At 47.2% G+C, this 14661-nt stretch overlaps 1 protein-coding gene across 1 annotated transcript in view; it reads left to right on the top strand.

The window, feature by feature from the left end:
* Window positions 1-14661, top strand: part of LOC128949211 (kinetochore protein NDC80 homolog) — a 64993-nt gene that overhangs the window by 42803 nt on the left and 7529 nt on the right. The window contains exons 4-9 of the mRNA XM_054294064.1: window positions 9497-9583; window positions 10336-10459; window positions 10587-10759; window positions 11952-12054; window positions 12874-12963; window positions 14233-14326. Coding sequence (XP_054150039.1) covers window positions 9497-9583; window positions 10336-10459; window positions 10587-10759; window positions 11952-12054; window positions 12874-12963; window positions 14233-14326 — 671 coding nt within the window. The remainder of the gene's footprint in view (window positions 1-9496; window positions 9584-10335; window positions 10460-10586; window positions 10760-11951; window positions 12055-12873; window positions 12964-14232; window positions 14327-14661) is intronic.

Here is a 14661-nt window from a genome sequence, read left to right as displayed (position 1 = left end):
GAGCACAGGCTGGACAAGACCCTGCTGGATCTCACCGAAGCACAGCCAAATGACGCAGTCATGACGCTCCTGCGTGTGGCCCCGTCCTGTGACAGGTATGGGGCCCATCTGCCCACAGGGCTCAGGCCTCCCCAGCCCATCACCCTGTACAGCCTGGCCCAGGTGTCTGAGCAGCAGAGAGTTCCAGGGCCCTCTGGCTGCTCCTTTGGCCAGCCCCTGCATGTCAGCCCCCGAGCCTGCTGCCCTGCTCCCTCCCTGCCCCTCAGGGCTCTGTCCCCACAGGGCTGGGCTGTCTGGCTGCTGCTGGCCAGGGCCAGTGGGCAGAGGCAGAACTGGCAACCAGCTCAGCTCCCCCCAGGGCTGTGTCTGAGACACCCCTGAGACAGAGTTCTGACCCCACAGAGCTGCCATGGCCATGTGGAAGACCATCATGTGCTCGCTCAGGACTGCAGAGCCAGCGCTGCTGATCCTCCTGGATGTGCTGGGGAGCTGGCCAGAGCACAGCACGTGCACCTCCGATGGGGACGAAACGGGTGTCTTTGGCCTGACTGTGAGTTTCTGACACTGGCCTTTGCTGGCCCCAGGGCTGCCTCTCCAGCAGCTCTCCTTCCTCCTTCCCCCACTGCATCTCCCTGCCTCAGGCGCTGGCCTGAAACCTGGCCCAGGGGCAGCTTCAGCCCCACCAGGCCCCGTGCTCCCCCTGCCAAGGTCTCTCGGGGCCTCTCCCTGCTAAGCTTGGGCCCTGCCACATACACACCTCGGCACTGAGCGCTGTCTCGGGGGGCTTTGTCCTTTGCAGGCAACTGTGGTGATGTGGAAGATCCTCCAGGTGCCCTGTCTGCCACAGATATTAAAGGTGTATTTCCCCTGCCTATTTGTGCGTCTCCTCTTCCAAGTGTTCTTCAGCACTCTGGATATGCAGAGGAGGTCGATACATTCTGGAAGGGATGCCAGGAAGAGCATGGCCTTGCCACCAGACCCAACAGGTGCTCCATCCCACTCCTCCTGTCCCTACCATGTGGCCTGCCAAGGAGCCAGTGCTCCCAGTGTGACCTGGGCTTTGCTGTGCACACAGGTTTGCAGTGCAGACCCTGAAGTCCCTGCTCTGCCTTCTCCGCTGTGAGGATGTGGTGGTGGCAATGGAACGCAGGTGTGCCTGGGACACGCTGCTCTCTCTTGACACTCACCACTTTGCCGTGGCTCTGCTTGCCAGGTGAGATCCCCTTCTCCCCACTGCCTCTGACATTGCTGCTCTGTGCCCAGGTGTCCCACAAAGTCCCCGTGGCCATGGGCCAGAGGGCCTTGTCACTGAGGGATGGCCAAGCACACTGGAAAAGGCTGGGACAGGAGGGTGCCCATGAGCAACCAACTCCCAAATGGCCCAGGCCCCCTTGCTGGAACGGTGGTGGGGAAAGATGAGAACTCTGTGAGTCACTCCTGGGAGAGGTTTGCCCCACTGCATCAGGGTCTTGTTTCCTTTTTCTCTCTTCAGGATACTTTGCAATTCAGCCATACACTTTTTTTCCGGGATTGCATTCTACCTGCTCGCCATGCTCGGTGAAGAGATGCCATACTGGGATTTCCTTGCCCTGGCATTCCTTGTGGAGGTGAGCCTCAAGGCCAGCGCTGCCTGGCTGAGCTGCCTCCCAGCCCTCTGCCCACTCATAGGCACAGCTGCCAGGACAGTGCCCGTGCCCTGTGCTGCTGCCTGGGCCCGGCCCTGTGCGCTTCTGGGCTCCTGCCGGCCAGCTCCCTGTCACTGCCCTGTGCCTTTCAGGTCCTCGAGTGCCTGGACTTGAGGGAATGCAGTGACAGTGTTCTGGAGATCCTGGCACAGAACCTGCGGAGTGAGCACATGGCCGGGCGTTACTTGGCACTCAGAGGCCTCGTAGTGCTGGGCAAGAATCCCTTGATGGTGAGAAGGGGGCAGTGGCTGAAGCCCTGCAGGCAGCGTGGGGCGGGGCAACGCAGTCGCTTGGCCTTGCCTGGCCTTCGGGCGCTGGGGCAGCTGCTCCCAGCTCTCCTGCCTCCCGCTTCAGCTGCCTCAGTGCTTCGGGACAGGCCTTTGGCCTCTGGGCCCTGCGGCAGCCCTCTGGGCCCTTTCACAAACTTGTGTTCCACACAGGCTGAAAAAATGTGGAGCCTGACTGAAAGTCTTGTGGAGCTCCTGCAGGAAAATGATAGCGACATGATCGGGATGACCATTCTTTTTTAAGATATTTGCTCCTGGATGATGGTGCCCTAATACCCATCCCCATTTCCCTGCAGCTGGCTGAGGTGCTCCTGCCACTCTTTGACCATGTAAGGCCCTGTGCCCACAGCCACGGCCACTGGCTGCTGCCCGGACCCTTGGTGCCCTGTGGAAATGCAGGCCTGTGCCCTGGGGGACCTGAAGCAGTTGATGCTGAGGTCTTTTGCCCTTCCTTTCATACAGGATGATAGCTAGGTGCAGCTGAGCTCCATGTGTGTCTTTCAAGAGATGCTGGACTCATTAACCAAAGATGGAAGAAAGGCCCTGAAGTCCCACGTGCCTGGTCCCCCTCTACTTCCACTGCCATGATGAAAATCAGATTGTTGCTGAGGTGAGGACTTGTGGCCGGCTGCTGTCCCCCTGGGAAGGGGCTGGGCTGTCTCCTGCCCTGGCACCTTGTGGGCTGCAGCCTCCTCCAGGCTGTGGCACTGGCCTGTGGGGCCATCTGTGCCTCTCTGCTGCTCTCCAGGCCTCCTGTGTAGTACTGCATTCTGCAGCCAGATTCCTGAAGAGAAGGAATCTCGAACAAACGCTACAGGTGGATCACACATGGAGGTTCGGCGAGAGCCTGGTAAGAGCAGCCAAGAATCCTCAGCCTGGAGAAGGGCCCTGAGGGCGGTGCTCAGTGTGCGGGGCTGGCAGCTGTGCCCCTGCCCGCTGCTGCAGCCAGAGGCCGCGCGGGCTCTGCTCCAGGCTCCCATGGCCCCAAGCCGGGTGCCCATGGAGCCCCGGCCCGGCGGGGCTGCGGGGCGGGCCGGCACCGCGGCTCCCCGGGCAGCAGCCGGCCTTCTGCCCCCTCCCCTCGGGAGCCCTTGGCCAGCGGCTGCTGGCCGCGCCTCAGGGCTGTGCGGGCAGGGGAGGCCGGGGCTGGGCGCAGGCAGCGCCCGGCCCAGGGGCTGAGCCCGCACCAACCCTTCCCTCCTGCCGCTCTCTGCAGCTGGCAGAGGACAGGAGCCGAGCGGCCGAGCACCTGCGCCGGGCCCTGCGCTACGTGGAGAGCCCACAGGAGCCCCAGTGAGAGGCGGCCATCAGGTTCATGGGTGAGTCCCGAGCTCGGGCCCCTCCCCTCCCCGGCCCGCCACAGCTCGGCCCCAGCCCCGCCTGCTGCCCCGGCAGCGCCAGCCGTGCCCTGGGGCGCCGTGGAGTCCCGCCTGGCCTGGGCATTGCTGCTGCTGCCCTCTGGCAGCCGTGCCCTGGGGCGGCAGCGTGCGGCAAGGGCCCGGGCTGAGCCCTGCCGGGCCAGCAGCCCGTGTGGCCACAGCGCCGGCAGCGCCGCTGGCAGGGAGCTGTGCCGCTGGGGCCGTGACAGGCTCTGTGTCCACAGGCATGGCCGGGCGGCGCCTGAGGGGGCAGCAGCAAGAGCTGCAGCTGATCTGCACTGGTGAGTGAGGGCAGCGGGCTGACAGCGCGGGCTGCCGGGGGGAGAGCCGCAAGCCCTGCCCCGGCTGCGGAGGGCTCTGCTCCCGTGGGCAGAGCACACGGAGCTTTCAGGGCCCCGTGGGCCATTCGTGGCCAGCAGCTTCGGGCTGATCCCCTTGCTCCCTGCTCCCTCCTGGCCATGGCAAGAGCCGGCTGGGATGGCCCTTGCAGGGGGCTCTCCTCGGGTCCCCGCCGATCCGGGATCTGACCGTGATTCTGTTCCTCTCTCTTGCAGCCCTTGAAGAAATGGCAGATGACATCAGCCTTTCTGTCAGAAGGCTCACTCTTCAAACTTTACACATTCTCAGGGCAGAAGCTACAATTCGATATTCCATCTTGGAGGACCTGGAAGATCGGCTCCGCAGGGCGTGGAAGAAAAGGCTTCCTGTCTCAGGGCTTGGCCGCCTCTGCTGCTGGAGCTCCATGGAGAGATTATCCCAGAGGCTCTGTCTGCTGGGCCCTGAGCCAGCAGGGATTTTCCTTGTGTTCAAGACTGTTCTTTTCTTCTTTTTGTTTTCCTTTATTATGTAAATATGGAATGTGTTACAATAAACAGACTCCCAGGATCTTTCTTTTCCTGCCCAGGATCAGTAGGGCATAGGGGAGGAGGGGGAAAAAGGTGTTTGTGCTCAGCCAGCTGCCCAGGCGTGCAGCGGGCAAGGGGCAACGGCCAGAAGCCCCTTGGCCTTTGGTGGTTCTGCTGAAGCCTTTGTGCTGCCCACAGAGCGGCTGGGCAGGGGCCGGGGCTGCAGGGATCCCTGCCAGAGCGGTGCCTGGAGATGGCCACAAGCCCTGTGCCAGGCGGGAAGCGCCATCCGTGTCCTCCTGCCCGTGAGCTGCTGGCTGCCTCGCTGAGGGCTCCCAGAGCCTCTGGATGGGGCTGCTCTGGAGCTGCGGTGGGGCTGCGGCGCTGCTGCCCGGCAGCTTGGCCGGGCTGGGGCAGCCCTTGAGGGGCCGGGGCGCTGGCAAGCCCTCAGCAATGGGCTGGCAGAGGCCACAAGCAGCCCCCCGGCAGCCGCCTTGATCCTGACAGAGTTGACTTGCAAGAGGGATCCCGGGCACTGTGGAACTAACAGCATCAGTGTTGTGGGAAACCCAAATGCAGGGAAATCTCAGACCTTTGGTCTTGTCAGCAAAGCTTAGAATTAAGCACAGGATTTGATCTGAGACCTTGGATAGGGCTTCCAAACTTAGGTGCTAGAAACGAGAATGAGGATTTCTAGTTTCTAGCAGAGACAAGGGGACGAATGTTGAAGTGGAGGAAAGTTTGGAGTTTTAGAGTCCAAGATCTAGAAAAAATAAAAGTAGTTACAATGGAAAACAAGAAGCTTAGGATGCAGTGCTGTAGGTTCGTGTGTCATAACATGATTGACTAAGAAAGCTTACACTGTAGCATGAGTCCATAAGATGAAATATTGAAGGGTTAGCTCCAAACCCCAAATATCCTTGTTGGCCGTGTCTTCTTGGCCAAGAAATCCTTCAAAGCTCTTGTAACTACAAGTCTTGCAGCCTTGTGAGCCATGCAGTGCAGATGTGAGCCAAACTCACCCTTCCTGTCTGTGTAGAAGTGAAGAAAATGCAATGGCATCATGTAAAAAACTCAGAGGTCTGCTCTCTAGCTCGTTCCAAACTCCTTCAACTCCTGCAGAGTGGGATTTAGTTACAAAGAGATGACAAGGACCCTTAGTGCTGCCTCTGACTCCAGAGCAATTGCTTTAGAATCTTTCACATAAGCCTGTGTAGTTATGTGCCAGAAATGGATCATTGGAAGAAACTTTCCCAAGTGACTTGCATGGAGGTTTGTTTGAGGAGAAAGGCTCCCAGCAGAGGTCTGGGCTTTGGCCTAGCTGTGTGCCCTGCTGATTGTGAAGTGTGCCATCAGCTGCAGGGCTTTCTGGGCTAAAAAGGTCATCCAGTCACTTGGACTTGCTCTTTATGGCCTCTAAAAGCTGGACCCAATTTTGGGGCAAATTTGGAGACCACATCTATGGGTGGATGGAGCGCCTAGGATTTTCCCAGTTGCTGGGAATGGTTCTCCAGGTCCCTGGAGTATCCATCCCATCTGGTTTTGCTTGTCCTGGTTCCCTGACAGCTGGGGCCCTGGGCAGAGCCCTGAGAGCCTCTGAGCTAGAAGGGGGCTCTGATGGGAAGGCTGCCAAAGCTTCCGGGAAGGCTACCAGAGCTTCTGGGCTGGTTGCCAAGGCTTCTGGGAAAGCTGCCAAAACTTCTGGACAACCTGCCCTAGCCTCTTCTTATCAGGCCCCTAAGCCTCCTTATCTCACACCTGTGCAGCAGCTCGCGATGGTGCCTGTATATACTACACTGCTACGCCAGTTAGCTGAAATGTCTTTAGCGGAGAGAGAAACCCAGCCATCCGCCCCCCCGCTTCCCTCCTCTCTGGTCCAGCCATCCGCCCCCCCGCTTCCCTCTGAGCGGCTTGAACAATCTGCAAGGCCGTATCCTCCCTTACTTGACAGTGACAGCAACAGCGAGTCAAGTGATGAGTCGCCCGCAGTAACACCTGAGTTGGGGCAAGGAGCTCTGGTCCCTTCATCTCCTCAGAGCTCTAGCCTTACTGCCCCATGGACTTTGCCTCCATGTCAAGTAACTGTGCTTCCTCAACACCCTCAGGAGTTCTGGGAATTTGTTAGGAGGAAAGCGGTTGAAGAAAATAATTGGGACATAATAGAAAGGTTAGGTGCTCCAAGAGTACCTCAGGAGAGCAGTGCCAATGCAAATGTTGCTTGTGATAACCCTATGGCTTTTCCAGTTTTCAATAATATTCAAGAGAAACCATTGTTTACCATATTAGTGAAGTTATGGAAATGTCAAGGTGTGAGTCAAGGATTTGATTACTGGTATATGGTCTGGTCCAGTAGAATTGATAACCTGATAACCTGATAACCTGACAACCTATGCTTGTGTTTTGACAGATAATGGTCCTCGATGGGTTCCTGCTCGCTATGTCAAACCTTACTTAGACCGTGCGGGAAAGGACAGGATCGATGGTTCCGCAGCTGAGGCAGAATGTGCGGATGACACTGGCTAAGACCATATATCAGTAATTAAAGATGGATGAAGGACAGGAACGATTGCATTGAGAGTGGGAATTCTGTTGATGGTTGTGATTGTGATTTTGTGTGTCCCCTCTCTGCTTGGGTTTTTGCAAAGGGGCCTGCAAAAATCCATAGCAGCTGTATTTACAGTTCAAAAACAAAAAAAAAAGGGGGAATTGTGGAAGGGGCTAGCAGCGGGCCTGTTGGCTAAAGGAGCGAGAAGCAAGAAGAAGAAGCTGAACCAAGGAGACCAAGGAAGGAAAGATGGGAGCCTTCTGCGACTGGAGGGGAAACGACTGGAAAGTGTATCAGCCATTTTCACTAATAAAGTGTTGCCAACTGTTGCCAACGGTTGCTAACGGTTGCAAACGGTGCTAACCGGAGATCACCCCACAGACGACACTGAGTAAGGTCTGTATGTTTTAATTTTCTAAACAGTTCAAGTGAAAGTCCATTTTGATTAATAATTTAGAGACAACCGAGACTGAGACTGAGTGTGCTTGTGGTCTCTGCTTTAATGTCGTGACCGCCTCGACTGCAACACCTGGTGACTATCAAATGCCAATCTTGCATTATTTGTTCTTGGGACTGCCTCTCTTATCCCTCTTACAATTAGTGTCCTATATTGTCTCATGCTCGCTCTTCCCTCTTCCTGGTTTGGATCCCAATTAGGTGGGTTAACAGGCATTTTATCTTCTCCTCTAGGACCTCCTCTATTTTCTCTTTCCCAAATCCTCATACCCGCAGTACGAATCATTTGTATTTCTTCAGAAGAGAACAGTATTTCTAGGATAGAATTTAATTCCTCCCACGTAAAGATGTTAGGCCCTAAAAATTGGTCTAATTGTTGGGAGATGCCTATTGGGTCTTCTAATAAGGTCTTAATTTCTTTCTTAAAATTTCTAACTTCAGAGGCGGTTAATGGGGCATTCACAAAACCAATACCACCTCTGCCCCCCCCATAGGCACTTCTCTCAGAGGAAACAACTTTTCAGTTCTCCCACATTCACCTTGAATTTTCTTTGCTTGGAATCTTGTATTATACTGATGGCTTGCTACAAGCTCATCTGGATCAATTAATTTCTTTTCCTCTATATCTTTACAACAACAGGCCTTTTTCACTCCCTGACCTTTTGTTTGCAAACTTTCCTCCTGCTTGTGACTCTCAGTATGTTGGGGTACAGGGGATAAATAAAAAGGAGTGTTTTGTGATGTTCCAGGAATAAGAATAGGGGAAGAGGTACTTTGGGTTATGGGCTGAAATATGGAGGAAAAATAAAAAGGAGTATTTTGGAAAGTTTTGGGAGCCAAGATTGGGGTATGGACACTCTGAGTGGTACTAGAGACCAGTGTCTGGGTACTTGAGGAACCAGAGGGACTCTGCAAAACTGAAGGAGTACTAGAATGGGCAGGTTCTGGTATATTTGGGAAAGGAGATGATACAGAAGAGGGGATGCTGGGAGCAGGACAACTTGAATTAGAAGGTTGAGGTGATTTTAAAACTCCTGTGGAAGCAGATACTGAAATTTCATCCACCTCGTGAGATGGTACTGAGGGGTACAAGGTTGGAGGGGGAGGAGGAAGGTGGTCTATAGGAGGAGTCGGTTGAGGAGGTAACAGGAGGTCATCTAAGGGATCAGGAGGGGGAGGCGGAGGAAGATGGTCTAAGATGGTCTTCGTTCTGGTAGCCCAGTTTCTTCTTTTTCTTTTTCTCTGGATATTTTATATAATTTTATTTCCTCTTCCTGTTTGTCCCTTTCTAACCAACATTTAGCATATCTAATCTCTTCGTCACAAGGTTCTATTCTGGTATTGACATATCTAATTAATGCTATACATAGCCATCTTTCTTTTGTCCCGTACCAGGGCCAATAAATAGGTCCTTCAGCAATACTCTCTTTAGGCCATATTTCTGTACAGTATCTTATCATTTTTCTCTTATCTAGATACTTCATTCCCTCATTAGTATCCCAATTTATTAAAAGTTCACCTAAAGGACTACTAGGAGGTATTTTCTTAAAAACATCCTTCCCTTTTCTCTTCATGCTGGCACTTTTCCCAGCACACTGTCCCATCTTTAACTAGCAATTGGTATCCAAATATAATTTTTTTTTTCCCAATAAGGGATATGTATTAGTTACAAATGAGGAAGTTGCAGAGGAATGGGCGGGCTCAGAACAAGAAGCTCAGGAGCTGATGTACAGCAGACGTGCTGTAAGCAGTATTTGTGTACTCGTGGTAGTGTGGCCTTTTTCCCAGTGGACTGAAATGAAAAATTTCTCAAGCTCTTTTGCTTTTGGGACCCGTAGGTCTGAAATGACCAAATATAAAGAAAGGCAAAACAGTAGGTTTGGAAGAAACAGTAACACTTTTTATCAATAAAATGGTTGATTTAAAGGGCTGTGGCTGCTCTTATATATTTGTGGAGTCCAACATAATTTTTTTTGCAAAAATACTTCCTTTCTGTGTACTTGTGTCATGTTTCAAATTGTAACACTTTGTTACCTGTTTCTGAGGAGATAGCTGGATGCATCAGTTAACCTTTCTAAGATGTTGGGGGATGAAGGCGCTTAGGAATATATGACTGTTTGTATCACTCTTGTATGAGCTATGTATGGTCTATGCTGGGGTCTATTCCTATGTCTATTCCTTTTAAATATTCCTTAAATATTTTAGATTCTATTTACAGTCTTGTACTATAAGAGCTACTTACTATAGCTCTTGTATGAATTGGTAGTAGTAGTCACTTGAATCTTTTTCTGCTCCTCAGGAAGGACAGAAGCACCTTTGAGAAGCTGAGCATGAGCAAACCTACATCTGTAGCTTCAGAAGGAAAAGCCAGCTGTTTGGGGAACAGGTATGGATAGCTTTTGTTGTCTGCACTGTACATTAAAACAAAAATGGTCCTCTAATTTTGGTATTTTTCTTTCTTGACAGATTTTCACTATAGGGAATGATGGATCTGAGGCAAGCAGACCTTCAGGTCTGCCTTCCTCCAGTCCTTGGTCGCTAAACAATGATGCTCTGGAGCAGGAATTGCTTTGGGAGCTTTTTTTTTTTTTCTTTTGGGAATGATGTGCACTGCAGACCTTAAGAGTATCTCAATGCATTTTCTTGTTTAAGGAAGAAAGACATCTGAAGTATACTCTGCATTAGTTTCCTCTCTCTAAGATACTAACTTTCCAAAACTCTATAATCTTTCTACTTAGCTCATGACTTTGTGTTATGGGTATCTTCTTGATAGTACCCCATTGTTGCAGGGGTTATTCCTTTTAAATATTCCTTAAATATTTTTAGAGTTTATTTACAGTCACCAACATTATTTTTTTTCATCTTTGGGGTATTTTTCTGCTCTCTAAAAGTTTATTTATTTCAATAAAATGAAGAAAGTATTCATCTAGGATGCAGTAATCTTTGTTGTACTTATGGCATTGTGACTTCCAGGTTGATGATGTTTTTCCAATGACCTTAAACAAAGAGAAAACTTCAAGTATCACTTTGTATAACAAATGGAAAGAAAACATAAAGCTAGCAGTTGTGCCTTAAACATGAAGAGAGTTCTTCTTTCTATGTATTGTCACAAGACCTGTATTCATTGTCTGTCCCTAGCGCGAGCGGGACTGGAGGGTCAAGCAGCAGCCTGTACGGTGTGTTTGGGACAAAAAAGATAAAGGATCCCAGGCCCCTTCATGACAAGACATTCATCCAACAATGTATCCAAAAGCTTTATGAGGTAACATATGAACTTGTTCTGCATGTATGTTATGAGGTGTAAAATGTGCTAGGCAAAGTGGTTATTTCCCTTGGTTTCAACTATAAATTTTATTTAGTGACTGGTATTCCGTGTTTCTTTTGCACAGTTCCTTGTTGAGAATGCTTATGCCCACGATGTTTCCGTGAAATCACTACAATCTCCATCAGTTAAGGACTTTTTAAAGATCTTCACCTTTATCTACAAATTCCTCTGCCCTTCTTATGAACTGCCTGACTCAAAATTTGAAGAGGAAATTCCCAAAATTTTCAAAGCCCTTGGGTAAGATGATTATTGTTAGTCTCCTGGGCTGAATAGATATGCTATGGCTAGAAATTTAAAAGCTAAGAATTCTGCATTGATAGTTGGGGGGAATGGATAGGTTTATTTATTCAGATGAGACTCTAAAAGTACAATGTTGTGATTGTTTTGTTTCACTTTTGTTTAACTCTAGGTTTACTCTCTGATTTTCAGCATCTGCTATACATTTTATATTTGAATTTACAGAACTATAAGCTCTGGGAATCTTGCTTTGTCATGTAAAATTTAATTGATTATTTGTATAGAACTTTGGAGGACAAGGCACAATTTTCTTTTACAGGCCTTTCTGTTCATTTTGTCAGAATCTAAGAACTAAAATTTCCAGAATTTTGGATCAAGACAATTTAATTTTAGTTTAAACAAATTTAATTTAGTTTAAAATATGTTTTCCTGCAATTTTTCTCATTCTGCCTTCAAAGCAGAATGTGGAAATAACAAAATTACTGTTGAGGGGAGAAAAACACTAAGTAGCTGAGTGGTTTACTGCTGAATTTGTTCAGTGTTTGAAATCATTAATGCCCCAACATTGTCTTGGAAAGAAAATCCTCTGCCTCTTGATAACAGTGAATTTTCAGTCTCATTTAAAAAAAAAAACAGGGACTGTATACCCATGATGGTGTCAGAGTGCCAGGGCTCCTTAAATGTAGGTGCAAATCTTTTTTGCACACTTCTCAGCATTTTAATAAAGTTTTGTTTTAATCTATAACATTTGAAACTGCTGATATAGCTTAAAATGTTGAAAAGGATTCCACTCTGCTGCACCAAGGGTGTAATTCTGGATAAAATGACTAATTCTGACAAGTCACTTGAAGTTTTGGGAGCTCAAGGAGCATCTGGATGACACTCTGGATCATATGGTTTAGTTGTAGGCAGTCCTATGAGGAGCAGGGAGTTGGATTTGTAGATCCTTACAGGTCCCTTTCAGGCCATGTTATTCTATGAGTTGCAAAATGAGAAACCCATGATAATTGAATAGAATCGTACTGTAAGAACTCAACTAATTTCCTTTGAAGTACAGTAGAATTGAGTTTGCTCTTCCTTCTGTGCTTTCATCTACATAGAAAAACATGCTGCTTTGTTTTCAAAATGTGCTGGTTTGTTTTCATCACTGCCTGCCACAGCTATTAAAAGTGTATCTTCTTTGGCCGTACAGGTACCCCTTTGCTCTGTCAAAAAACTCCATGTACGCTGTGGGAGCACCACGAACCTGGCCTCAGATTGTGGCAGCTTTGATTTGGTTAATTGATTGTGTCAAGGTAATGTTTGTCTTAAGATAAATATTTTCACTTTCCAGGCTGGAATGTTAGTTTCAATACAGATTCAGTACATATTTTCTACAAATCTTTGTTTAACATATATGTAAACATATATGTTCTTAGCTGTCATCTGGGAGCTGACCCTTGGCCTAATGTTTTGGTAACTTTTAAAGTGAGCTTTTCATGTTATATTATGATAGGGTTTTTTCTTTACATGTATGCACTGGATAAATTAATGTATAAAAGGAGGTGGCAAAATGCTGATCTGTACATACAATAAATGTGAGAAGTTAATGAGTATAATCACTGAATGGAACGTGTATCTCCAGCGCAAATGTTGTGACATCTGCCATTCTCTCCTAAATTTGAAATCTAAGGATGGAATTTTCAATTGAAATGATTCAAATGTTCTGTGATTCTGATACAGAGTGGCAAGTTTTCGGTTTGAGTGGGGTGTTTTTTATTTAATTTTGGTTTTGTTTGGTTTGTTTGGGTTTTTTAGTAGTCCTAACAGTTGTTGCTGCCAACTCAGGACTGAGCAAAATTTGGCATCTGTGGCAGAAGTTGACCACTGCTGAATTGAGTGCCCAGGAAAACCCTGTCCTTTTCTGCTCAAAAGACACGAGAGAATTTGGCAGTGTTGACTGTCTAGTTCATGCCTCTTTACCTGTGTGTTTAGTCAGCTCAACACAGGTTCATTCCAACCTGCTTGCTGAAATCCTAATCCAGTGTTACTCTGCTTCTTTTCACGAAAACCAGCATGGAAACTAATGGACGTCTTCATGTTTGCTCTTTGTTGTGTGCACCTCTGCTTTTCAGCTGTACAATGCGATCAGGGAAAATGCACCGTCGTTCGATGACACACAGAGCTGGGGAGGAGAGACAGATGATGGAATTGTACATAAAAAGGTACCATAAAAAGGAAATTAGTATCAGAATTGCTTAACTGGATTTTGCCACGTGCTGTAACAACACAATTTAATTACAGTTTAGATTGCTGGGTCATGTATTTATGGAATCTGTTCCCTTTTATATTCACAATGCTTTCTAGGAGGTAGAGTAGCATTGTGTAAAAAACCTGATCAACTATTTCCCGAGCAGGTATGATGATCAGTCTATTGGTGTAGACTGGGTATTAAACAAAATATTCTCTTTATTTTATATTCACCTTATTCTACAAGTATATACTGTTGTCCTTTGTAGAGAAAGGGCATCATTATGCTGTTTATTTTTTTAGAGTTTCCGAAATATTTTCCTTTAGCACTCAAGACTTCTGAGGTTAACTGCAGTGCAGTATAAAGACAGTGACTTAATTCTAAATATAGTGACTTGTGCCAATATCTACTCAGTTTACTATGTAAAAATTGGTTGTAAAGTTTTATTTCTGAGCCACAAAATAGGGTGGCAGTATAATTTGAGCTCTTAATCCAACAGCTTGCTTTCTTTTTAATTTATCATGGATTATTAGAACTACTCAGATTTAACTCAGTGTTAAATCACAGCAGGTGTTTGGAGAGGGTTGCATTATAAGCTAAAACATTTAATTAGAAATTGCAAAAATAAAGTAAAATCATAATTTTGGACTAAGGTTACAACATGATGGTTGGCAACTAACAATGCTTTTAAACGAAATACGTTCTTCTACATTGGCACTTCTGCATATATATATAGATACAAAATTCACAATACTGGTGTAATGGCTTCTGAAGCATCTGCGACTTAGTGTCCAGCAAATTCTTTTTGGGTAACCTTTCTTTAATTCTAGATAAGAGTACTTTGAGACCTGCAGATCTGAATTTTAATGGTCATATTTATAGAAAAGGTCTGTTAAACAGACCTGCAGTTTCCATAAACTAGCCTGAGAGAATCATATGCATCAAGATGAAAAATTCTTAAATATTCTATCTACAATATTTGTTAAATATCTTTTTAAGAAATACAGGATTTCCAGACCTTTCTTAGTGTGAATTATAGTTGTCTCCTTCTGCCTGAATATATAATCTGTTCACATTCTATGTTCAAAGGGAGGAAAAAAAATTAATTTTACAAAAGTACAATCGAAGCATTAAGGATATTTTTGATGTCTGTTTAATTCCACTGATTGAGTAGCTTTAGACTATCTAGATATTTTACAGGTCTTGGAATTGTTGAAATGAAAGATTTTTAAATTGTTTTCAGCTTTTCATGGACTACTGTGTGAAGTGCTATGATCTTTCCATGAAAGGGAGAGATACCTTTGAAGAGTTGGATGCTGAAGTGCAGTCAAAATTAAGTAAGTTTTTAAATTCTAAGTATTCAATTGTGTTACTGGTTTCCTTTCTCCTAGCATCAGTTTGTTCAGTTTATGAGTGAAAGTGATCTAAGGGAGTCTGAAACACCTAAGTATGTTTCAGTTACTTCAACTTAATGCTCTCTTTTTTAAGTGTATTTTGAGCAGTACAGATGGATAGGTCATGATCTGCTATCAGCTGTAGCTGTGTCACCTGATTTTTTAATGTCTTTGTCACAGAAAACCAGTATACAATTCTTCAGATGTGAACTCCATCTATGCAGATGGCTCTTGTTTCTGTCTGGAAAAGCTAACAATTAAAAAAAAGAAAAATATTT

Source organism: Melozone crissalis, unplaced genomic scaffold (assembly GCF_028551555.1).
Source record: "Melozone crissalis strain CALT ecotype California unplaced genomic scaffold, PUWL_Pcris_2 ptg000202l_1, whole genome shotgun sequence".
NCBI lineage: Eukaryota > Metazoa > Chordata > Aves > Passeriformes > Passerellidae > Melozone > Melozone crissalis.
Note: the sequence above shows the minus strand (reverse complement) of the source record. Positions and strands in the feature narration are given on the sequence as shown.